Source organism: Aquarana catesbeiana, linkage group LG08, assembly GCF_042186555.1.
Source record: "Aquarana catesbeiana isolate 2022-GZ linkage group LG08, ASM4218655v1, whole genome shotgun sequence".
Lineage (NCBI taxonomy): Eukaryota > Metazoa > Chordata > Amphibia > Anura > Ranidae > Aquarana > Aquarana catesbeiana.
In genome coordinates, this window is record NC_133331.1 from 306,465,356 (window position 1) to 306,490,376 (window position 25,021).

Below are 25,021 nucleotides of genomic sequence, written 5' to 3' on the forward strand. Positions count from 1 at the left end.
TTCGAATTTCCAAATTTTCAAATTTCCGAATTTTGAATTTCCGAAATTCAAAATTCGGAAATTTGGAAATTCAAAATTTGAAAATTCGGAAATTCCAACATTCGGAATTTTCAAATTTTGAATTTTCAAATATCCGAATTTTGAATTTTCGAATTCGAAATTTTCAAATTTCAGAAAAAAAAGCAAAATAACGAATGAAACGAAAACGAACACATTTTTGGTCAGTGCACATGTCTACTACTGATCACCAATATAAAGGAACTCTGTTCCCCTGACCCCTAATATAAATGTGCACCTCTCCACAAATTCGAAAATCTGGAAATTCCAAAATTCGAAAGTCCGAAAAATTAGAAAATCTGAAAAAAAGAAAGAATATCAGTAAAATTCGAAATAATAACTAACTAATAATAACTAACTATTAAATTATAGGTATTGGAATTTCCTTTTAAATGTGGCTGTTTGTAAATGTAACGAATACAAATTTATCTGAAGTTCCGAATGATCCAAAATAACGAATGCCGCATCTAAACAAATGGAATGGAACAAATTAATAATAAATTATAACAATAAAAAGATTTCATTATTATTATTGTTATTTATTATTATTAGATCGTTACATTCCATTCATTTAGATACGGCCTTTGTTATTTCAGGTCATTCGTAACTTCAGATAAATTCGTACTCTTTACGTTCACTAACAGCCAAATTTGAAGGGAAATTCCAATACCTATAATTTAATAGTTATTATTAGTTAGTTATTATTTCAGATTTTTGGGTTTTCGGATTTTCATTCTTTTGAATTTTCCAATTTTCACTCTTATTTTCGGATTTTCAAATTCCCCAATTTTCAAATTTCCGAACCTTCGAATTTTCCAATTTCCGAATTTTCGAATTTCCAATTTCCGAAATTTTCCAATTTCCGAATTTTCGAAAATTCGGAAATTTGGAGATTTCAGACATGACGAATTTGGCAAAATTCGTTAAGAAACGAATTCGGAACTAAACGAATTGCAAATGTCTAATCAGTAGAGAAGGACCCCCTTACATTGGTGGTCAGTGGTGAAGGGTACCCTTACATCGGTCTTCAGTGAAGAATGGTTCCCGTACAACTGGGGTCAGCGGTGAAAGGTACCCTTACATTGGTCTTCAGTGGAGAATGGTTCCCGTACAACTGGGGTCAGTGGTGAAGGGTACCCTTACATCGGTCTTCAGAGAAGAATGGTTCCCGTACAACTGGGGTCAGTGGTGAAGGTACCCTTACATCGGTCTTCAGTGGAGAATGGTTTCCGTACAACTGGGGTCAGTGGTGAAGGGTACCCTTACATCGGTCTTCGGTGGAGAATAGTTCCCGTACAACTGGGGTCAGTGGTGAAGGGTACCCTTACATCGGTCTTCAGTGGAGAATGGTTCCCGTACAACTGGGGTCAGTGGTGAAGGGTACCCTTACATCGGTCTTCAGAGAAGAATGGTTCCCGTACAACTGGGGTCAGTGGTGAAGGGTACCCTTACATCGGTCTTCAGTGAAGAATGGTTCCCGTACAACTGGGGTCAGCGGTGAAAGGTACCCTTACATAGGTCTTCAGTGGAGAATGGTTCCCGTACAACTGGGGTCAGTGGTGAAGGGTACCCTTACATCGGTCTTCAGTGAAGAATGGTTCCCGTACAACTGGGGTCAGCGGTGAAAGGTACCCTTACATCGGTCTTCAGTGGAGAATGGTTCCCGTACAACTGGGGTCAGCGGTGAAAGGTACCCTTACATAGGTCTTCAGTGGAGAATGGTTCCCATACAACTGGGGTCAGTGGTGAAGGGTACCCTTACATAGGTCTTCAGTGGAGAATGGTTTCCGTACAACTGGGGTCAGTGGTGAAGGGTACCCTTACATCGGTCTGCAGTGGAGAATGGTTTCCGTACAACTGGGGTCAGTGGTGAAGGGTACCCTTACATCGGTCTTCGGTGGAGAATAGTTCCCGTACAACTGGGGTCGGTGGTGAAGGGTACCCTTACATCGGTCTTCGGTGGAGAATAGTTCCCATACAACTGGGGTCAGTGGTGAAGGGTATCCTTACATAGGTCTTCAGTGGAGAATGGTTCCCGTACAACTGGGGTCAGTGGTGAAGGGTACCCTTACATCGGTCTTCAGTGAAGAATGGTTCCCGTACAACTGATGTCAGTGGTGAAGGGTACCCTTACATCGGTCTTCAGTGAAGAATGGTTCCCGTACAACTAGGGTCAGTGGTGAAGGGTACCCTTACATTGGTCTTCAGTGGAGAATAGTTCCCGTACAACTGGGGTCAGTGGTGAAGGGTACCCTTACATCGGTCTTCAGTGGAGAATGGTTCCCGTACAACTGGGGTCAGTTTATTTATCCTTTTTTGCCAATTGGTCCTTTTAACAGTTTTTTGTACCCGTTTTATGCATGTTTTATTATGCTAGGAGCGCTAGGAACTTTTACGCTAGTTTTCTTTTAGTCAACTGCCATCGGAATCTGAACTTTTTTCCATACTTTGGTTGCCAATATTTATTGAGTTTGCCAGCCATCGGAGGAAGCAATTGTGATGCTATCAATTCTTGTGTTGGGGAATAAACCTGAAGATAACGTCATGACATCATTTCTACAATATGTAAAGTGGTCAAACCGGGGAAACCGGCACCGTTGCTCCTGAAAGATGGAGTGCTTAGCATCACTGTCCTTGTTATAGGACTATATGTTATTGCCAATATATGCATGTTAACACGAGGACAACTTTATGTAGCAGTTCTTTGTAATAACGCTCTGTAGTTACCATGGGAAGATCTTCTGCCTGGCGATTTTGGTTCTGTCGATTTTGATAGTGTAAGTGTCCTGCAAACCAGTTGCATTGCCCGATCTTATTCACAGATACTGTTTTAGGCTGAGTCCCATAATAACATATATTGTTGTGAAAAAACATGTTTGATTTACAACGTGTTGAGTTGTTCGGCTGTGTATACATTTTGTAGAAATAAAAATCTTTGTTGTAGCAAATAATCGCAGAATATTGTTCTTTCTATTGTGTCCATAAATACAATGGAACCCCCACCCACCATCCACAGAGCCCTGGTCTCACCATTATGAAGCCTGTCTGCAATTAGTAGTCAGATTGCCAATATGCTAAAGGCACAGGTGGTCCATATACTGTCCACGTGCTGTTTTCTAGGATCACCCTTTCATTCTCTGACAGCTCTCCTCCACCATATCATTTGTACCTACCAACACTAATACCTGTAAAAGGGTTACTATGACCATCAGTATTTTGAAAGATTAGGACTACTAACAAAGCACCTTGGTCCTCCTGAGGAACAGAGTCGGACTCTTTCTCCTAAAACACATTGACATGCTATCTGACCGTATTACATCATCGGTGTGCACCACTACTCTGCATCGGCCTGCTCTCTTGGAAATTTGCTACTCACCAGTCTGTAACAGTGCAATTGATGTGGACAGACGGGACTTTGGCTTAGATACCAGTCTCAGGGACTGTACACTTTAATGAACTCTCTTTCTCTCTGTTAATCCCTCTGCCTTCCATTCAGTGTCCTCCATCCCTCTCTGCCAATCGCTCCACTGGATTCCATTCAGTGTCCTCCACCCCTCTCTGCCAATCCCTCCACTGGATTCCATTCAGTGTCCGCCACCCCTCTCTGCCAATCCCTCCACTGGCTTCTATTCAGTGTCTTCCACCCCTCTCTGCCAATCCCTCCAACTGCTTCCACTCAGTGTCCTCCACCCCTTTTTGCCAATTTCTTCTCTGGCCTCCATTCAGTGTCCTCCAGCGCTCTATCCCAATCCCTCCAATGGCCTCCATTCAGTGTCCTCCACCCATCTCTGCCCTTTCTGCCACTGGCTTCCTCTCAGTGTCCTCCACCCCTCTCTGCCAATCCCTCCACTGGCTTCATCTCAGTGTCCTCCACCCCTTTCTGCCAATCCCTCCACTGGTTTCCATTTAGTGTCCTCCACCCCTTTCTGCCAATCCCTCCACTGGTTTCCATTAAGTGTCCTCCACCCCTCTCTGCCAATCCCTCCACTGGCCCCCACTCAGTGTCCTCCATCCATCTCTGCCAATCCCTCCACTGGTTTCCATTTAGTGTCCTCCTCCCCTCTCTGCCAATCCCTCCATTGGCCTCCATTCAGTGTCCTCCATCCCTCTCTGCCAATCCCTCTATTGGCCTCCATTCAGTGTCCTCCACCCCTCTCTGCCAATTCCTCCACTGGCTTCCATTCAGTGTCCTCCACCCCTTTCTGCCAATCCCTCCACTGGTTTCCATTAAGTGTCCTCCACCCCTCTCTGCCAATCCCTCCACTGGCCCCCACTCAGTGTCCTCCATCCATCTCTGCCAATCCCTCCACTGGTTTCCATTTAGTGTCCTCCTCCCCTCTCTGCCAATCCCTCCATTGGCCTCCATTCAGTGTCCTCCACCCCTCTCTGCCAATCCCTCTATTGGCCTCCATTCAGTGTCCTCCACCCCTCTCTGCCAATTCCTCCACTGGCTTCCATTCAGTGTCCTTTATCCCTCTCTGCCAATCCCACCACTGGTCTCCATTAAGTGTCCTCCACCCCTCTCTGCCAATCCCTCCACTGGCTTCCACTTAGTGTCCTCCACCCCCCTCTGCCAATCCCTCCACTGGTCTCCATGCAGTGTCCTCCACAACTCTCTGCCAATCCTTCCACTGGCTTCCCATTGCCCAACTTATAAAATAAAAATACTAACAATATCATACACCACAATCCCCCCAATAGGGCTCCTAAAAAAACTGTAAAAAATAAATAATAAAGAATGATTGTAAAACAAAATTGTAAAAAATAGTGCAAAAATTAAATAATAAATAAGTAATAACAAATAAAACTATCCCCCTACATTAGTCAGATTAATCAGATGTGTTCGTAAAACCTCACAAAGCACAAGGTCACAGAATCGGCCAATATATCTATAGATCCTTGTGGATTTCTGGAGCTTGGTTAGAGAATGTTCCTAACATTTAGATTTCTTCCCTTTGTTCTTCTGTAGAGTGATTGATCTTAATAAGGATTCCCTGGTAAGAAGAACTTTATATAGAATGATATGAAACTTTAACTAAGGTATAATGCGTGGGTGATATTATTATATGCAATGAAGCCAAAGAATGCACTACGTAGGCTTCAGTCTTCATATTCTCCACCAGGTGGTGAGATCGATGATTGTCAGTTGAGCGCAAAGACAGGAAGTGATGTCACATATAAACAGGAAATTCCGGATCAGAGGTGAGTTGGGAGAAAGCAGAGAAGAGACATTACTGGAACTGGCAGCAGAGGAGGTAATAGAATGTTATTTTATATTTACACCCAGTAACCCCCCGTCATGTCCGTCCTCTTCTTCCATAGTCACTGTGATGTCTTTTATCTCCAACGCCCACTACTACAGACATATCACATCCTGTATATTGGAGTTATTTTTTAATATGTGTCTAGATACATCCTAAATATAGAACCATTTATCCAACTGTCCATCCAGAACCTCTGGTTTATAGACCAGATACATCCTAAATATAGGACCATTTATCCAACTGTCCATCCAGAGCCTCTGGTTTATAGACCAGATACATCCTAAATTTAGAGCCATTTATCCAACTGTCCATCCAGAACCTCTGGTTTATAGACCAGATACATCCTAAATATAGAACCATTTATCCAACTGTCCATCCAGAGCCTCTGGTTTATAGACTGGACACGCCCTAAAATGGGTAAAAATCACAACATGATAACTATGGAGCAATGCTGCTAGAAATTATCCATCCTAGTGCAGTGCAGATAATTTTCAATTTATATTCCATCTTTTATCTCTATTGATCCCACCACAACACCAATAAGGATGGACAAAGACCAAAGTCAAATAACTGAATGGATTTTGAACCTCTCCCTGGAGATCATCTGCCTGCTGACCGGAGAGGTGAGGGGGATTCTGGGAGGTCACATGACATCACTCTTATCTCTATTAATAAAACACAGACCTGACCGGAGAGGTGAGGAGGATTCTGGGAGGTCACATGACATCACGCTTATCTCTATTAATAAAACACAGACCTGACCGGAGAGGTGAGGAGGATTCTGGGAGGTCACATGACATCACTCTTATCTCTATTAGTAAAACACAGACCTGACCGGAGAGGTGAGGAGGATTCTGGGAGGTCACATGACATCACTCATCTCTATTAATAAAACACAGACCTGACCGGAGAGGTGAGGAGGATTCTGGGAGGTCACATGACATCACTCTTATCTCTATTAATAAAACACAGACCTGACCGGAGAGGTGAGGAGGATTCTGGGAGGTCACATGACATCACTCTTATCTCTATTAATAAAACACAGACCTGACCGGAGAGGTGCTGAGGATTCTGGGAGGTCACATGACATCACTCATCTCTATTAATAAAACACAGACCTGACCGGAGAGGTGAGGAGGATTCTGGGAGGTCACATGACATCACTCTTATCTCTATTAATAAAACACAGACCTGACCGGAGAGGTGCTGAGGATTCTGGGAGGTCACATGACATCACTCTTATCTCTATTAATAAAACACAGACCTGACTGGTAAGAATGTAGGTAAGAAGGATTCCGGGATATTTGTGGCAATAACTATGAGTGTATTTTTATGAAGGTTTATGAAGTGCTAAAGAAGACATCTGGAGAACAGTTGACAACCAGCAGGCATCTTCTTAGATCATCTCCCATCAGAGTGCCTCTACTTCATTTGCAGACTCCTAAAACAAACAACTTCAAGAAGATCCTAGAAGTCACCAAGAAGATGATGGAGCTGCTGACAGGAGAGGTGAGCGGTGCTGAGAATTCTGGGACATTATCCAGTAACAGACAAGGGATGTGTCTGGATGGTGACTGTATCATTGTGTGTGTCAGGTTCCTATAAGGTGTCAGGATGTCACTGTCTATTTCTCCATGGAGGAGTGGGAGTATTTAGAAGGACACAAGGATCTCTACAAGGACGTCATGGTGGAGAATCAGAACCTTCTTGATCTTATTAAAATGGGAAAAAACAATTCTCCCTCGCATGGGACGCTAGTGAAGCACACTCTGGATATCATCTGTTTGCTTACTGGAGAGGTGAGGAGGATTCTGGGAGGTTCACAGATTCCACATTTATCTTTATTAAAAAAACTCAAACCTAATGGAGGTAAAAAGGAGTCTAGTGTTCTTATATTTATTACTGTATAACCAGGGCTGTGCTGTAGTTTTGAAGACACCTGTTGACAATAGCAGAGGAAGGAGAAGTCAACGCTTGTCCAAAAGACTACGAGAAACACAGTGCCCCATCTCCGTACCTCCACCCACCTTCCTTACTCTTCAGAGAAGCAAGAAAGAAGGAGTTCTAAAGCTTACCAATAAAATCATTGAGCTGCTGACAGGAGAGGTGAGCGGTGCCGGGAATTCTGGGACATTATCCAGTAACAGACAAGGGATGTGTCTGGATGGTGACTGTATCATTGTGTGTGTCAGGTTCCTATAAGGTGTCAGGATGTCACTGTCTATTTTTCCATGGAGGAGTGGGAGTATTTAGAAGGACACAAGGATCTCTACAAGGACGTCATGATGGAGAATCAGCCGCCCCTCACATCACCGGGTAAGAGGAGACTTTATTGTAAAGGAGAGAGCAGTACGGAGGCTCCACCTAGATCCCCCATCATCTGATAAACACACAGAAACAATGTATTCAGTCAGTGTGTGTGTTTCCTACAGATAGATCCAGTAATGGGAACCGACCAGAGAGATGTCCCCTTCCTCTGTATTCCCGGGATAGCCAATTATCAATTGCAATGAATACATTTTAATGGTTTTGTTTTCTGTATTTTATTTTTTTAAGATGCCTTTGCACAGTTTGGGTTTCTAAATCTTTGTCAGTCAAAAAATTTGAAAGGATTATGCCCAATCCATTGACAGAGAGAAAAACTCTTAATGTTTAAGCAACATAGTAAACATTTCTCAGCTTTTTAAAGGTTGAGAAATCCCCTTTACTGTTCATAAGAACATCGTCAATGTACCTAACCCACAAGCTAATTTGCCCATCAAATGAAGTTAATATATTTGCCACCATTTGATGGGCCAGTCATTTATGCTCAACAGAAAAATCTCCCTGCAAATGAGGAGAAGATACTGTACACCATATAAAAGGTCCATCTCCATTCCTCAATATAACATCATGTTCCCAACAAATGTGGAGGAGATACTGTACACCATATGAAAGGTCCATCTCCATTCCTCAGTAGAACATCATGTTCTTAATAAATGAGGAGGAGATACTGTACACCATATGAAAGGTCCATCTCCATTCCTCATTATAATGTCATGTTTCCCAACAAATGGGGGGGGAGATACTGTACACCATATGAAAGGTCCATCTCCATTCCTCGATATAACTTCATGTTTCTAACAAATGAGGAGGAGATACTGTACACCAGCGGTTCTCAACCTCAGTCCTCAAGTGCCCCCCAACAGGCCATGTTTTGGGTATTTTCCTTAGATAAAATAGCTGTCTGAAATACCAAGCCATTGACTCTGATTTAAAGCACCTGTGCAAGATAAAGGAAAACCTGCAAACATGGCTTGTTAAGGGGGTACTTGAGGACTGAGGTTGAGAACCACTACTGTACACCATATGAAAGTTCCAACTCCTTTCCTCAGTATAACGTCATGTTCCCAACAAATGAAGAGTAGACACTGTATGCCATATGAAAGGTTCATCTCCATTCCTCAATATAACGTCATGTTCCCAACAAATGAGGAGGAGATACTGTACACCATATGAAAGGTTCATCTCCATTCCTCAATATAACGTCATGTTCCCAACAAATGAGGAGGAGATACTGTACACCATATGAAAGGTCCATCTCCATTCTTCAATATAACGTCATGTTCCCAACAAATGAGGAGGAGATACTGTACACCATATGAAAGGTCCATCTCCATTCTCAGTATAACATCATGTTTTTAATACTCCCAAATCCATGGCAGAGCTTTGCGAATTTGTTGACCCTTGCATCTCTCATCCAGTGCTGCGCTAATGTTTCAAGTCATCCTACTCCATTCTCACCTCCCCGATATGTTGGTCCTCTCTCAACCTTCATGATTCCTCACTGCTAAACATTAAACAATATTTCATTTTTTATTTTGTAATTTCTTCGCCAACAGGTGGACAGGGTGTTTGGAATACCTTAGAAGCTGATTCTGAAGCAGAAGACCATGGTATTACACAATGTTCTCCAGGAGAAAACCCCGATGTTCGAAATATGCGTTGCACACTTTCTTGTGTAGATGGATCAATGGATACCTCGAATCCCGAGAAATCTTCTGAAAAATCACACCCAAGATTTTACAATACTGATAAATTACCTGTCCCCTCTAATCCCGAGGGATTATCTTCTAATGAATTGCCCGCTGCTACACATAGAGGTGAGAAGATGTTCACGTGTTCTGAAGGCCATAAATGTTTTATGAGGAAGTCAAGCCTTGTTGGACATCAGAAAGTTCACACAGGGCAGCGTCCTCTTCCACTTACGAAGGGCAGGAAGTCTCACAAAGACAGAGGACTTCCTTTTTTAGGTCCGGAGTGCAGTGGTTTTACCCATAAAAAAAGCCTTGGTGGCCATCCGAAAATCCACTCCCGAAAAAAGCTGTTTTCGTGTTCCGATTGCGAGAAACAATTTATAAGGAAAAGTCGTCTTCTTCACCACCAGAGGACCCATGAGGGAGAAAGTCCTCTTTCCTGTCCTGAATGTGGCAAATGTTTCAGAGTGGAGAGAGACCTTTCTAGGCACACTTTAATTCACACTTCAAAATTCGGGAAAAAATTCTCACAGGAAGGTGACCATCAACAACCGGCAGTTCATAAAGGAGAAGCTCACACTTTTACATGTCCACTGTGCGGGAAATGTTTCACCGAGAAGGCAAGCCTCGTTGCTCACCAGAGAATCCATTCAGGAGAACGTCCATTTTCATGTTCAGAGTGCGGAAAAAGTTTCTTTCAGAAAGGAGACCTCGTCAAACATGAGAGGATTCACACAGGCGAGCGTCCCTTTTCATGCTCCGAGTGTGGGAAATGTTTCACTGACACATCTGGGCTGAATGCACACCGGAAATGTCACACGGGCGAGCGTCCTTTTTCATGTTCAGAGTGCGGGAAATGCTTTGGGCGGAGAGGACAACTCATTAGACATCTGAGAGGTCACACGAGGGAGCGTCCTTTTTCCTGCTCTGAGTGCGGGAAATGTTTTGCTGAAAAAGATGGACTTACTTTACACCAAAGATGTCACACGGGTGAACGTCCTTTTTCTTGCTCAGAGTGCGGGAAAAGCTTCAGGCAGAAAGGAAAAGTGCTTATACACCAGAGAACTCACACGGGTGTGCGTCCTTTTTCATGCGCTTTGTGTGGAAAATGTTTCGCTCAAAAAAGTGGGCTTACTGCACACCAGAAAGTTCACACCGGCGAGCGTCCTTTTTCATGTTCAGAGTGCGGGAAATGTTTCACTCGGAAAACCGTACTTGCAGCGCACCATAGAAGTCACACGGGCGAGCGACCTTTTTCCTGTTCAGAGTGCGGGAAGTGTTTCTTTCACAAAGGTGACCTGGTGAAGCACCTTCGAATTCACACAGGCGAGCGACCTTTCTCTTGCTCAGAGTGCGGGAAGTGCTTTGGGCGGAAAGACGAGCTCCTTCAACACCAGAGAGTTCACTCCGGAGTGCGGGGAATGGCTCACTGAGGAAAGAGACCTCCTTACACACCAACAAACTCATGTACAGACATTGCCCATTTCATGTCCAAAGTGTGGGAAATGGTTAAGACCTCTTTCTTGGTCTGGAGTGTGGAAAATGTTTTAAATCAAAAGCACACAGACAGTTTTTAAATGTTTTCATACCTAAAGCTACAATGGTTCAAAATAAAACATGATGTAAATTGTCTCTATCTCCATTTCCTATAAGCTTTTCAACATTGATAGTGCAGGGGTCAGGTGTATGTAATGTACACGGTGAAGGGGTCAGGTGTATGTAATGTACACGGTGAAGGGGTCAGATGTATGTAATGTAGGTAGAAGAATGGTTCCCGTACAACTGGGGTCAGTGGTGAAGGGTACCCTTACATTGGTCTTCAGTGAAAAATGGTTCCCGTACAACTGGGGTCAGTGGTGAAGGGTACCCTTACAAAGGTCTTCAGTGGAGAATGGTTCCCGTACAACTGGGGTCAGTGGTGAAGGGTACCCTTACATAGGTCTTCAGTGGAGAATGGTTCCCGTACAACTGGGGTTAGTGGTAAAGGGTACCCTTACATCAGTCTTCAGTGGAGAATGGTTCACGTACAACTGGGGTCAGTGGTGAAGGGTACCCTTACATCGGTCTTCAGTGGAGAATGGTTCCTGTAGAACTGGGGTTAGTGGTGAAGGGTACCCTTACATCGGTCTTCAGTGGAGAATGGTTCCCGTAGAACTGGGGTTAGTGGTGAAGGGTACCCTTACATCGGTCTTCAGTGAAGAATGGTTCCCGTACAACTGGGGTCAGGGGTGAAGGGTACCCTTACATTGGTCTTCAGTGGAGAATGTTTCACGTACAACTGAGGTCAGTGGTGAAGGGTACCCTTACATAAGTCTTCAGTGAAGAATGGTTCCCGTACAACTGGGGTCAGTGGTGAAGGGTACCCTTACATCGGTCAGTGAAGAATGGTTCCCGTACAACTGGGGTCAGTGGTTAAGGGTACCCTTACATCGGTCTTCAGTGGAGAATGGTTCCCGTACAACTGGAGTCAGTGGTGAAGGGTACCCTTACATCGGTCTTCAGTGAAGAATGGTTCCCGTACAACTGATGTCAGTGGTGAAGGGTACCCTTACTTCGGTCTTCAGTGGAGAATGGTTCCCGTACAACTGATGTCAGTGGTGAAGGGTATCCTTACATCGGTCTTCAGTGGAGAATGGTTCCCATACAACTGGGGTCAGTGGTGAAGGGTACCCTTACATTGGTCTTCAGTGAAGAATGGTTCCCGTACAACTGGGGTCAGTGGTGAAGGGTACCCTTACATTGGTCTTCAGTGGAGAATGGTTCCCATACAACTGGGGTCAGTGGTGAAGGGTACCCTTACATTGGTCTTCAGTGAAGAATGGTTCCCGTACAACTGGGGTCAGTGTTGAAGGGTACCCTTACATTGGTCTTCAGTGAAGAATGGTTCCCGTACAACTGGGGTCAGTGGTGAAGGGTACCCTTACATTGGTCTTCAGTGGAGAATAGTTCCCGTACAACTGGGGTCAGTGGTGAAGGGTACCCTTACATTGGTCTTCAGTGGAGAATGGTTCCCGTACAACTGGGGTCAGTTTATTTATCCTTTTTTGCCAATTGGTCCTTTTAACAGTTTTTTGTACCCGTTTTATGCATGTTTTATTATGCTAGGAGCGCTAGGAACTTTTACGCTAATTTTCTTTTAGTCAACTGCCATCGGAATCTGAACTTTTTTCCATACTTTGGTTGCCAATATTTATTGAGTTTGCCAGCCATCGGAGGAAGCAATTGTGATGCTATCAATTCTTGTGTTGGGGAATAAACCTGAAGATAACGTCATGACGTCATTTCTACAATATGTAAAGTGATCAAACCGGGGAAACCAGCACCGTTGCTCCTAAAAGATGGAGTGCTTAGCATCACTGTCCTTGTTATAGGACTATATGTTATTGCCAATATATGCTTGTTAACATGAGGACAACTTTATGTAGCAGTTCTTTGTAATAACGCTCTGTAGTTACCATGGGAAGATCTTCTGCCTGGCGATTCTGGTTCTGTCGATTTTGATAGTGTAAGTGTCCTGCAAACCAGTTGCATTGCCCGATCTTATTCACAGATACTGTTTTAGGATGAGTCCCATAATAACATATATTGTTGTGAAAAAACATGTTTGATTTACAACGTGTTGAGTTGTTCGGCTGTGTATACATTTTGTAGAAATAAAAATCTTTGTTGTAGCAAATAATCGCAGATTATTGTTCTTTCTATTGTGTCCATCAATACAACGGAACCCCCACCCACCATCCACAGAGCCCTGGTCTCACCATCACGGAGCCTGTCTGCAATTAGTAGTCAGATTGCCAATATGCTAAAGGCACAGGTGGTCCATATAACGTCCACATGCTGTTTTCTAGGATCACCCTTTCATTCTCGGACAGCTCTCCTCCACCATATCATTTGTACCTACCAACACTAATACCTGTAAAAGGGTTACTATGACCATCAGTATTTTGAAAGATTAGGACTACTAACAAAGCACCTTGGTCCTCCTGAGGAACAGAGTCGGACTCTTTCTCCTAAAACACATTGACATGCTATCTGACCGTCTTACATCATCAGTGTGCACCACTACTCTGCATCGGCCTGCTCTCTTGGAAATCTGCTACTCACCAGTCTGGAACAGTGCAATTGATGTGGACAGACGGGACCTTGGCCTAGATATCAGTCTCAGGGACTGTACACTTTAATGAACTCTCTTTCTCTCTGGCAATCCCTCCTCCACCCCTCTCTGCCAATGCCTCCATGCAGTGTCCGCCAGTGTCTCTCCTCTGGCTTTGATTCGGTGTCCTCCACCCTGCTCTGCCAATCCCTCCACTGGATTCTATTCAGTGTCCTTCCATTCAGTGTCCTCCACCCCTCTCTGCCAATCCCTCCACTGGATTCCATTCAGTGTTCTCCACCCCTCTCTGCCAATCCCTCCACTGGATTCCATTCAATGTCCTCCACCCCTCTCTGCCAATCCCTCCACTGGATTCCATTCAGTGTCCTCCACCCCTCTCTGCCAATCCCTCCACTGGATTCTATTCAGTGTCCTTCCATTCAGTGTCCTCCACCCCTCTCTGCCAATCCCTCCACTGGATTCCATTCAGTGTCCTCCACCCCTCTCTGCCAATCCCTCCACTGGATTCCATTCAGTGTTCTCCACCCCTCTCTGCCAATCCCTCCACTGGATTCCATTCAGTGTTCTCCACCCCTCTCTGCCAATCCCTCCACTGGATTCCATTCAGTGTCCTCCACCCCTCTCTGTCATTCCCTCCACTGGATTCCATTCAGTGTCCGCCACCCGTCTCTGCCATTCCCTCCTCTGCCTTCCTTTCAGTGTCATCCACCCCTCTCTGCCAATCCCTCCACTGGATTTTATTCAGTGTCCTCCACCCGTCCCTGCCATTCCCCCCTCTGCCTTCCATATAGTTTCCGCCACCCCCCTCTGCCAATCCCACCACTGCATTCTATTCAGTGTCCGCCACCCGTCTCTGCCAATCCCTCCTCTGGCCCCCATTCAGTGTCCTCCACCCCTCTCTGCCAATCCCCCCAATGGATTCTATTCAGTGTCCTCCACCCCTGTCTGCCAATCCCGCCACTGGCTTCCTCTCAGTGTCCTCCACCCTTCTCTGCCAATCCCTCCACTGGTTTCCATTCAATGTCCTCCACCCCTCTCTGCCATTCCCTCCTCTGCCTTCCATTCAGTTTCCGCCACCCCTCTCTGCCAATCCCTCCACTGGATTCCATTCAGTGTCCGCCACCCATCTCTGCCATTCCCTCCTCTGCCTTCCATTCAGTGTCCTCCACCCCTCTCTGCCAATCCCTCCACTGGCTTCCATTCAGCGTCCTCCACCCCTCTCTGCCAATCCCTCCACTGGATTCTATTCGGTGTCCTCCACCCCCCTCTGCCAATCCCTCCACTGGTCTCCATGCAGTGTCCTCCACAACTCTCTGCCAATCCTTCCACTGGCTTCCCATTGCCCAACTTATAAAATTAAAAATGCTAACAATATCATACACCATAATCCCCCCAATGGGGCTCCTAAAAAAACTGTAAAAAAATAAATAATAAAGAATGATTGTAAAACAAAATTGTAAAAAATAATACAAAAATTAAATAATAAATAAGTAATACAAAAAACACTATCCCCCTTATACATTAGTCAGGTTAGTCAGATGTGTTCATAAAACCTCACAAAGCACAAGGTCACAGAATCGGCCAATATATCTATAGATCGTTGTGCATTTCTGGAGCTTGGTTAGAGAATGTTCCTAACATTTAGATTTCTTCCCTTTGTTCTTCTGTAGAGTGATTGATCTTAATAAGGATTCCCTGGTAAGAAGAACTTTATATAGAATGATATGGAACTTTAACTAAGGTATAATGCGTGGGTGATATTATTATATGCAATGAAGCCAAAGAAGGCTTCAGTCTTCGTATTCTCCACCAGGTGGTGAGATCGATGATTGTCAGTTGAGTGCAAAGACAGGAAGTGATATCACATATAAAAAGGAAGTTCCGCGTCAGAAGTGAGTCAGAAAGTAGAGAGGAGACATTGCTAGAACTGGCAGCAGAGGAGGTAATAAAATATTATTTTATATTTACACCCAGTAACCCCCCGTCATGTCCGTCCTCTTCCTCCATAGTCACTGTGATGTCTTCTATCTCCAACATCCGCAACTACAGACATATCACATCCTGTATATTGGAGTTATTTTATAATATGTGTCTAGAAACATCCTAAATATAGAACCATTTATCCAACTGTCCATCCAGAGCCTCTGGTTTATAGACTGGATACATCCTAAATATAGAACCATTTATCCAACTGTCCATCCAGAGCCTATGGTTTATAGACCGTATACATCCTAAATATAGAGCCATTTATCCAACTGTCCATCCAGAGCCTCTGGTTTATAGACTGGACACGCCCTAAAATGGGTAAAAATCACAACACGATACCTATGGAGCAATACTGCTAGAAATTATCCATCCTAGTGCAGTGCAGATATTTTTCAGTTTATATTCCATCTTTATCTCTATAGATCCCACCACAACACAAATAAGGATGGACAAAGACCAAAGTCAAATAACTGAATGGATTTTGAACCTCTCCCTGGAGATCATCTACCTGCTGACCGGAGAGGTGAGGAGGATTCTGGGAGGTCACATGACATCACTCTTATCTCTATTAATAAAACACAGACCTGACCGGAGAGGTGAGGAGGATTCTGGGAGGTCACATGACATCACTCTTATCTCTATAAATAAAATAGACCTGACCAGAGAGGTGAGGAGGATTCTGGGAAGTCACATGACATCACTCTTATCTCTATTAATAAAACACAGACCTGACTGGTAAGAATGTAGGTAAGAAGGATTCCGGGATATTTGTGGCAATAACTATGAGTGTATTTTTATGAAGGTTTATGAAGTGCTAAAGAAGACATCTGGAGAACAGTTGACAACCAGCAGGCATCTTCTTAGATCATCTCCCATCAGAGTGCCTCTACTTCATTTGCAGACTCCTAAAACAAACAACTTCAAGAAGATTCTAGAAGTCACCAAGAAGATGATGGAGCTGCTGACAGGAGAGGTGAGCGGTGGGAATTCTGGGACATTATCCAGTAACAGACAAGGGATGTGTCTGGATGGTGACTGTATCATTGTGTGTGTCAGGTTCCTATAAGGTGTCAGGATGTCACTGTCTATTTCTCCATGGAGGAGTGGGAGTATTTAGAAGAACACAAGGATGTCTACAAGGACGTCATGGTGGAGAATCAGAACCTTCTTGATCTTATTAAAATGGGAAAAAACAATTCTCCCTCGCATGGGACGCTAGTGAAGCACACTCTGGATATCATCTGTTTGCTTACTGGAGAGGTGAGGAGGATTCTGGGAGGTTCACAGATTCCACATTTATCTTTATTAAAAAAACTCAAACCTAATATTGGAGGTTAAAAGGAGTCTAATGTTCTTATATTTATTACTGTATAACCAGGGCTGTGCTGTAGTTTTGAAGACACCTGTTGACAATAGCAGAGGAAGGAGAAGTCAACGCTTGTCCAAAAGACTACGAGAAACACAGTGCCCCATCTCCGTACCTCCACCCACCTTCCTTACTCTTCAGAGAAGCAAGAAAGAAGGAGTTCTAAAGCTTACCAATAAAATCATTGAGCTGCTGACAGGAGAGGTGAGCGGTGTTGGGAATTCTGGGACATTATCCAGTAACAGACAAGGGATGTGTCTGGATGGTGACTGTATCATTGTGTGTGTCAGGTTCCTATAAGGTGTCAGGATGTCACTGTCTATTTCTCCATGGAGGAGTGGGAGTATTTAGAAGGACACAAGGATCTCTACAAGGACGTCATGATGGACAATCAGCCGCCCCTCACATCACTGGGTAAGAGGAGACTTTATTGTAAAGGAGAGAGCAGTACGGAGGGTCCACCTAGATCCCCCATCATCTGATAAACACATAGAAACAATGTATTCAGTCAGTGTGTGTGTTTCCTACAGATAGATCCAGTAATGGGAACCCACCAGAGAGATGTCCCCTTCCTCTGTATTCCCTGGATTCCCAATTATCAATTGGAATGAATACATTTTAATCGTTTGGTTTTCTGTATTTTATTTTTTTAAGATGCCTTTGCCCAGTTTGGGTTTCTAAATATTTGTCAGTCAAAAAATTTGAAAGGATTATGCCCAATCCTTTGACAGAGAGAAAAACTCTTAATGTTTAAGCAACATAGTAAACATTTCTCAGCTTTTTAAAGGTTGAGAAATCCCCTTTACTGTTCATAAGAACATCGTCAATGTACCTAACCCACAAGCTAATGTGCCCATCAAATGAAGTTGAAATATTTGCCACCATTTGATGGGCCAGTCATTTATGCTCAACAGAAAAATCTCCCTGCAAATGAGAAGATACTGTACACCATATAAAAGGTCCATCTCCATTCCTCAATATAACGTCATGTTCCCAACAAATGAGGAGAAGATACTGTACACCATATAAAAGGTCCATCTCCATTCCTCAGTAGAACATCATGTTCTTAACAAATGAGGAGGAGATACTGTACACCAGGGATCTGCAATTAGCGGACCTCCAGCTTTTGCAAAACTACAAGTCCCATCATGCCTCTGCCTCTGGGTGTCATGCTTGTGGCTGTCAGAGTCCTGCTATGCCTCATGGGATTTGTAGTTCTGCAACAGCTGGAGGTCTGCTAATTGCATATCCCTGCTGTACTCTATATGAAAGGTCCATCTCCATTACTCAATATAACCTCATGTTCCCAACAAATGAGGAGGAGATACTGTACACCATATGAAAGGTCCATCTCCATTCCTCAATATAATGTCATGTTTCCCAACAAATGAGGAGAAGATACTGTACACCATATGAAAGGTCCATCTCCATTCCTCGATATAACTTCATGTTTCTAACAAATGAAGAGGAGATACTGTACACCAGCGGTTCCCAACCTCAGTCCTCAAGTGCCCCCCAACAGGCCATGTTTTGGGAATTTTTCTTAGATAAAATAGCTGTCTGAAATACCAAGCCATTGACTCTGATTTAAAGCACCTGTGCAAGATAAAGGAAAACCTGCAAACATGGCTTGTTAAGGGGGTACTTGAGGAATGAGGTTGAGAACCACTACTGTACACCATATGAAAGTTCCATCTCCTTTCCTCAGTATAACGTCATGTTCCCAACAAATGAAGAGTAGACACTGTATGCCATATGAAAGGTTCATCTCCATTCCTCAATATAATGTCATGTTCCCAACAAATGAGGAGGAGATACTGTACACCATAAGAAAGGTCCATCTCCATTCCTCAATATAACGTCATGTTCCCAACAAATGAGGAGGAGATACTGTACACCATATGAAAGGTCTATCTCTATTCCTCAATATAACGTCATATTCCCAACAAATGAGGAGGAGATACTGTACACTAGGGATGAGCCGAACACCCCCCTGTTCGGTTCGCACCAGAACATGCGAACAGGAAAAAAGTTCATTCGAACACGCGAACACCGTTAAAGTCTATGGGACACGAACATGAATAATCAAAAGTGCTAATTTTAAAGGCTTATATGCAAGTTATTGTCATAAAAAGTGTTTGGGGACCTGGGTCCTGCCCCAGGGGACATGGATCAATGCAAAAAAAAGTTTTAAAAACGGCCATTTTTTCAGGAGCAGTGATTTTAATAATGCTTAAAGTCAAACAATAAAAGTGTAATATCCCTTTAAATTTCATACCTGGGGGGTGTCTATAGTATGCCTGTAAGGGGGCGCATGTTTCCTGTGTTTAGAACAGTCTGACAGCAAAATGACATTTCGAAGGAAAAAACCCATTTAAAACTACTCGCGGATATTGCATTGCCGGTCCGACAATACACATAGAAGTTCATTGATAAAAACGGCATGGGAATTCCCCACAGGGGAACCCCGAACCAAAATTAAAAAAAAAAAAATGACGTGGGGGTCCCCCTAAATTCCATACCAGGCCCTTCAGGTCTGGTACGGATATTAAGGGGAACCCCGGCCAAAATTAAAAAAAAAAAATGACGTGGGGGTCCCTCTAAATTCCATACCAGACCCTTTAGTTCTGGTACGGATTTTAAGGGGAACCCCATGCCAAAAAAAAAAAAAAAAACGGCGTGGGGTCCCCCCAAGAATCCATACCAGACCCTTATCCGAGCACGCAACCTGGCAGGCCGCAGGAAAAGAGGGGTGGACGAGAGTGCGCCCCCCCTCCTGAACCGTACCAGGCCACATGCCTTCAACATTGGGAGGGTGCTTTGGGGTAGCCCCCCAAAACACCTTGTCCCCATGTTGATGAGGACAAGGGCCTCATCCCCACAACCCTGGCCGGTGGTTGTGGGGGTCTGCGGGCGGGGGGCTTATCGGAATCTGGAAGCCCCCTTTAACAAGGGGACCCCCAGATCCTGGCCCTCCCCCCTGTGTGAAATGGTAAGGGGGTACTTACCCCTACCATTTCACTAAAAAACTGTCAAAAATGCTAAAAATGACAAGAGACAGTTTTTGACAATTCCTTTATTTAAATGCTTCTTCTTTCTTCTATCTTCCTTCATCTTCTTCTTCTGGTTCTTCTGGCTCTTCTGGTTCTTCCTCCGGTGTTCTCGTCCAGCATCTCCTCCGCGGCGTCTTCTATCTTCTTCTCCTCGGGCCGCTCCGCACCCATGGCATGGGGGGAGGCTCCCGATCTTCTTCTTTTCTTCTCTTCTTCTCTTCTTCATTTTCTTCTCCGGGCCGCTCCGCATCCATGCTGGCATGGAGGGAGGCTCCCGCTGTGTGACGGCGTCTCCTCGTCTGACGGTTCTTAAATAACGGGGGGTCACCCGGTGACCCCGCCCCCCTCTGACGCACGGTGACTTGACGGGACTTCCCTGTGACGTCACGGGGAATGCCACAGGGAAGTCCCGTCATGTCCCGTGCATCAGAGGGGGCGGGGTCACCAGGTGGCCCCGCCCCCCATTATTTAAGAACCGTCAGACGAGGAGACACCGTCACACAGCGGGAGCCTCCCTCCATGCCGTCATGGATGCGGAGCGGCCCGGAGAAGAAAATGAAGAAGAGAAGAAGAGAAGAAAAGAAGAAGAGAAGAAGAAGAAGAGAAGAGCGGGAGCCTCCCCCCATGCCATGGGTGCGGAGCGGCCCGAGGAGAAGAAGATAGAAGACGCCGCAGAGGAGATGCTGGACGAGAACACCGGAGGAAGAACCAGAAGAGCCAGAAGAACCAGAAGAAGAAGATGAAGGAAGATAGAAGAAAGAAGAAGCATTTAAATAAAGGAATTGTCAAAAACTGTCTCTTGTGATTTTTAACATTTTTGACAGTTTTTTAGTGAAATGGTAGGGGTAAGTACCCCCTTACCATATCACACAGGGGGGGTGGGATCTGGGGGTCCCCTTGTTAAAGGGGGCTTCCAGATTCCGATAAGCCCCCTGCCCGCAGACCCCCACAACCACCGGCCAGGGTTGTGGGGATGAGGCCCTTGTCCTCATCAACATGGGGACAAGGTGTTTTGGGGGGCTACCCCAAAGCACCCTCCCAATGTTGAGGGCATGTGGCCTGGTATGGTTCAGGAGGGGGGGGGGGCCGCACTCTCGTCCCCCCATCTTTTCCTGCGGCCTGCCAGGTTGCGTGCTCGGATAAGGGTCTGGGGTCTGGTATGGATTTTTGGGGGGACCCCACGCCGTTTTTTTTTTTTTTTTTTTAGGCGCGGGGTTCCCCTTAAAATCAGTACCAGACCTGAAGGGTCTGGTATGGAATTTAGGGGGACCCCCACGTCATTTTTTTTTTAAATTTTGGTTCTGGGTTCCCCTGTGGGGAATTCCCATGCCATTTTTATCAATGAACTTCTATGTGTATTGTCGGACCGGCAATGCAATAGCCGCGAGTAGTTTTAAATGGGTTTTTTCCTTCGAAATGTCATTTTGCTGTCAGACTGTTCTAAACACAGGAAACATGCGCCCCTTTACAGGCATACTATAGACACCCCCCAGCTACGAAATTTAAAGGGACATTACACTTTTATTGTTTGACTTTAAGCATTATTAAAATCACTGCTCCTGAAAAAACGGCCGTTTTTAAAACTTTTTTTTGCATTGATCCATGTCCCCTGGGGCAGGACCTGGGTCCCCAAACCCTTTTTATGACAATAACTTGCATATAAGCCTTTAAAATTAGCACTTTTGATTTCTCCCATAGACTTTTAAAGGGTGTTCCGCGGCATTCGAATTTGCCGCGAACACCCCAAATTGTTCACTGTTCGGCGAACTTGCGAACAGCCAATGTTCGAGTCGAAACATGAGTTCGACTCGAACTCGAAGCTCATCCCTACTGTACACCATATGAAAGGTCCATCTCCATTCCTCAATATAACGTCATGTTCCCAACAAATGAGGTGGAGATACTGTACACCATATGAAAGGTCCATCTCCGTTCCTCAATATATCGTCATGTTCCCACCAAATGAGGAGGAGATACTGTACACCATATGAAAGGTCCATCTCCATTCCTCAATATAACGTCATGTTCCCAACAAATGAGGAGGAGATACTGTACACCATATGAAAGGTCCATCTCCATTCTTCAATATAACGTCATGTTCCCAACAAATGAGGAGGAGATACTGTACACCATATGAAAGGTCCATCTCCATTCCTCAATATAACGTCATGTTCCCAACAAATGAGGTGGAGATACTGTACACCATATGAAAGGTCCATCTCCGTTCCTCAATATATCGTCATGTTCCCACCAAATGAGGAGGAGATACTGTACACCATATGAAAGGTCCATCTCCATTCCTCAATATAACGTCATGTTCCCAACAAATGAGGAGGAGATACTGTACACCATATGAAAGGTCCATCTCCATTCTTCAGTATAACGTCATGTTCCCAACAAATGAGGAGGAGATACTGTACAACATATGAAAGGTCCATCTCCATTCTCAGTATAACATCATGTTTTTAATACTCCCAAATCCATGGCAGAGCTTTGCGAATTTGTTGACCCTTGCATCTCTCATCCAGTGCTGCGCTAACGTTTCAAGTCATCCTACTCCATTCTCACCTCCCCGATATGTTGGTCCTCTCTCAACCTTCATGATTCCTCACTGCTAAACATTAAACAATATTTCGTTTTTTTTTGTAATTTCCTCCCAAACAGGTGGACAGGGTGTTTGGAATACCTTAGAAGCTGATTCTGAAGCAGAAGACCATGTTATTACACAATGTTCTCCAGGAGAAAACCCCGATGTTCGAAATATGCGTTGCACACTTTCTTGTGTAGATGGATCAATGGATACCTCGAATCCCGAGAAATCTTCTGAAAAATCACACCCAAGATTTTACAATACTGATAAATTACCCGTCCCCTCTAATCCCGAGGGATTATCTTCGAATGAATTGCCCGCTGCTACACATAGAGGTGAGAAGATGTTCACGTGTTCTGAAGGCCATAAATGTTTTATGAGGAAGTCAAGCCTTGTTGGACATCAGAAAGTTCACACAGAGCAGCGTCCTCTTCCACTTACGAAGGGCAGGAAGTCTCACAAAGACAGAGGACTTCCTTTTTTAGGTCCGGAGTGCAGTGGTTTTACCCATAAAAAAAGCCTTGGTGGCCATCCGAAAATCCACTCCCGAAAAAAGCTGTTTTCGTGTTCCGATTGCGAGAAACAGTTTATAAGGAAAAGTCGTCTTCTTCATCACCAGAGGACCCATGAGGGAGAAAGTCCTCTTTCCTGTCCTGAATGTGGCAAATGTTTCAGAGTGGAGAGAGACCTTTCTAAGCACACTTTAATTCACACTTCAAAATTCGGGAAAAAATTCTCACAGGAAGGTGACCATCAACAACCGGCAGTTCATAAAGGAGAAGCTCACATTTTTACATGTCCACTGTGCGGGAAATGTTTCACCGAGAAGGCAAGGCTCGTTGCTCACCAGAGAATCCATTCAGGAGAACGTCCATTTTCATGTTCAGAGTGCAGAAAAAGTTTCTTTCGGAAAGGAGACCTGGTCAAACATGGAAGGATTCACACAGGCGAGCGTCCCTTTTCATGCTCCGAGTGTGGGAAATGTTTTACTGACACATCTGGGCTGAATGCACACCGGAAATGTCACACGGGCGAGCGTCCTTTTTCATGTTCAGAGTGCGGGAAATGCTTTGGGCGGAGAGGACAACTCATTAGACATCTGAGAGGTCACTCCGGCGAGCGTCCTTTTTCCTGCTCTGAGTGCGGGAAATGTTTCGCTGAAAAAGATGGACTTACTTTACACCAAAGATGTCACACGGGGGAGCGTCCTTTTCCTTGCTCAGAGTGCGGGAAAAGCTTCAGGCAGAAAGGAAAACTGCTTATACACCAGAGAACTCACACGGGTGTGCGTCCTTTTTCATGCGCTTTGTGTGGGAAATGTTTCGCTCGAAAAAGTGGACTTACTGCACACCAGAAAGTTCACACCGGCGAGCGTCCTTTTTCATGTTCAGAGTGCGGGAAATGTTTCGCTGAAAAAGAAGGACTTACTGTACACCAAAGATATCACACGGGGGAGCGTCCTTTTTCCTGCTCAGAGTGCGGGAAAAGCTTCAGGCAGAAAGGAAAACTGCTTATACACCAGAGAACTCACACGGGTGTGCGTCCTTTTTCATGCGCATTGTGTGGGAAATGTTTCGCTCGAAAAAGTGGGCTTACTGCACACCAGAACGTTCACACCGGCGAGCGTCCTTTTTCATGTTCAGAGTGCGGGAAATGTTTCACTCGGAAACCCGTACTTGCAGCGCACCAGAGAAGTCACACGGGCGAGCGACCTTTTTCCTGTTCAGAGTGCGGGAAGTGTTTCTTTCACAAGTGTGACCTGGTGAAGCACCATCGAATTCACACAGGCGAGCGACCTTTCTCTTGCTCAGAGTGCGGGAAGTGCTTCGGGAGGAAAGACAAGCTCCTTCAACACCAGAGAGTTCACTCCGGAGTGCGGGGAATGGCTCACTGAGGAAAGAGACCTCCTTACACACCAACAAACTCATGTACAGACATTGCCCATTTCATGTCCAAAGTGTGGGAAATGGTTAAGACCTCTTTCTTGGTCTGGAGTGTGGAAAATGTTTTAAATCAAAAGCACACAGACAGTTTTTAAATGTTTTCATACCTAAAGCTACAATGGTTCAAAATAAAACATGATGTAAATTGTCTCTATCTCCATTTCCTATAAGCTTTTCAACATTGATAGTGCAGGGGTCAGGTGTATGTAATGTACACGGTGCAGGGGTCAGGTGTATGTAATGTACACGGTGAAGGGGTCAGGTGTATGTAATGTACACAGTGAAGGGGTCAGGTGTATGTAATGTACACGGTGAAGGGGTCAGGTGTATATAATGTACACAGTGAAGGGGTCAGGTGTATGTAAAGTACACGGTGAAGGGGTCAGGTGTATGTAATGTACACGGTAAAGTGCTCAGGTGTATGTAAGGTACACGGTGCAGGGGTCAGGTGTATGTAATGTACACGGTGAAGGGGTCAGGTGTATGTAATGTACATGATGAAGGGGTCAGGTGTATGTAATGTACACGGTTCAGGGGTCAGGTGTATGTAATGTACACAGTGAAGGGGTCAGGTGTATGTAATGTACACAGTGAAGGGGTCAGGTGTATGTAAGGTACACGGTGAAGGGGTC

General features: G+C 44.7%; 1 protein-coding gene across 2 annotated transcripts; it reads left to right on the plus strand.

The window, feature by feature from the left end:
• Positions 1 to 4,457: 4,457 nt before the first annotated feature.
• On the plus strand, positions 4,458 to 24,537 carry LOC141105046 (uncharacterized). 2 transcript variants are annotated; one of them, XM_073594840.1, is made up of 12 exons: positions 4,459 to 5,312; positions 5,866 to 5,944; positions 6,660 to 6,830; positions 6,917 to 7,120; positions 7,236 to 7,427; positions 7,514 to 7,637; positions 15,860 to 15,960; positions 16,240 to 16,410; positions 16,494 to 16,697; positions 16,816 to 17,007; positions 17,094 to 17,217; positions 22,521 to 24,537. In XM_073594840.1, the coding sequence occupies exons 2-12, from the start codon at positions 5,867 to 5,869 to the stop codon at positions 24,338 to 24,340; spliced, it is 3,381 nt and encodes a 1,126-aa protein (XP_073450941.1). In that variant the 5' UTR covers positions 4,459 to 5,312; position 5,866; the 3' UTR covers positions 24,341 to 24,537. The 2 variants fall into 2 exon arrangements, with proteins under 2 accessions (XP_073450942.1, XP_073450941.1); XM_073594841.1 differs by lacking the exons at positions 16,494 to 16,697; positions 16,816 to 17,007 and having other exon boundaries at positions 4,458 to 5,312.
• The last annotated feature ends 484 nt before the right edge of the window (positions 24,538 to 25,021 follow it).

Excerpts from the sequence above, each read along its gene's own strand:
- LOC141105046 (XM_073594840.1), top strand. The coding sequence starts at position 5,867 with ATGGACAAAGACCAAAGTCAAATAACTGAATGGATTTTGAACCTCTCC. Across the intron at positions 5,945-6,659 it reads TCTGCCTGCTGACCGGAGAG|GTTTATGAAGTGCTAAAGAA; the intron begins GTGAGGGGGATT and ends ATTTTTATGAAG. Across the intron at positions 6,831-6,916 it reads TGGAGCTGCTGACAGGAGAG|GTTCCTATAAGGTGTCAGGA; the intron begins GTGAGCGGTGCT and ends TGTGTGTGTCAG.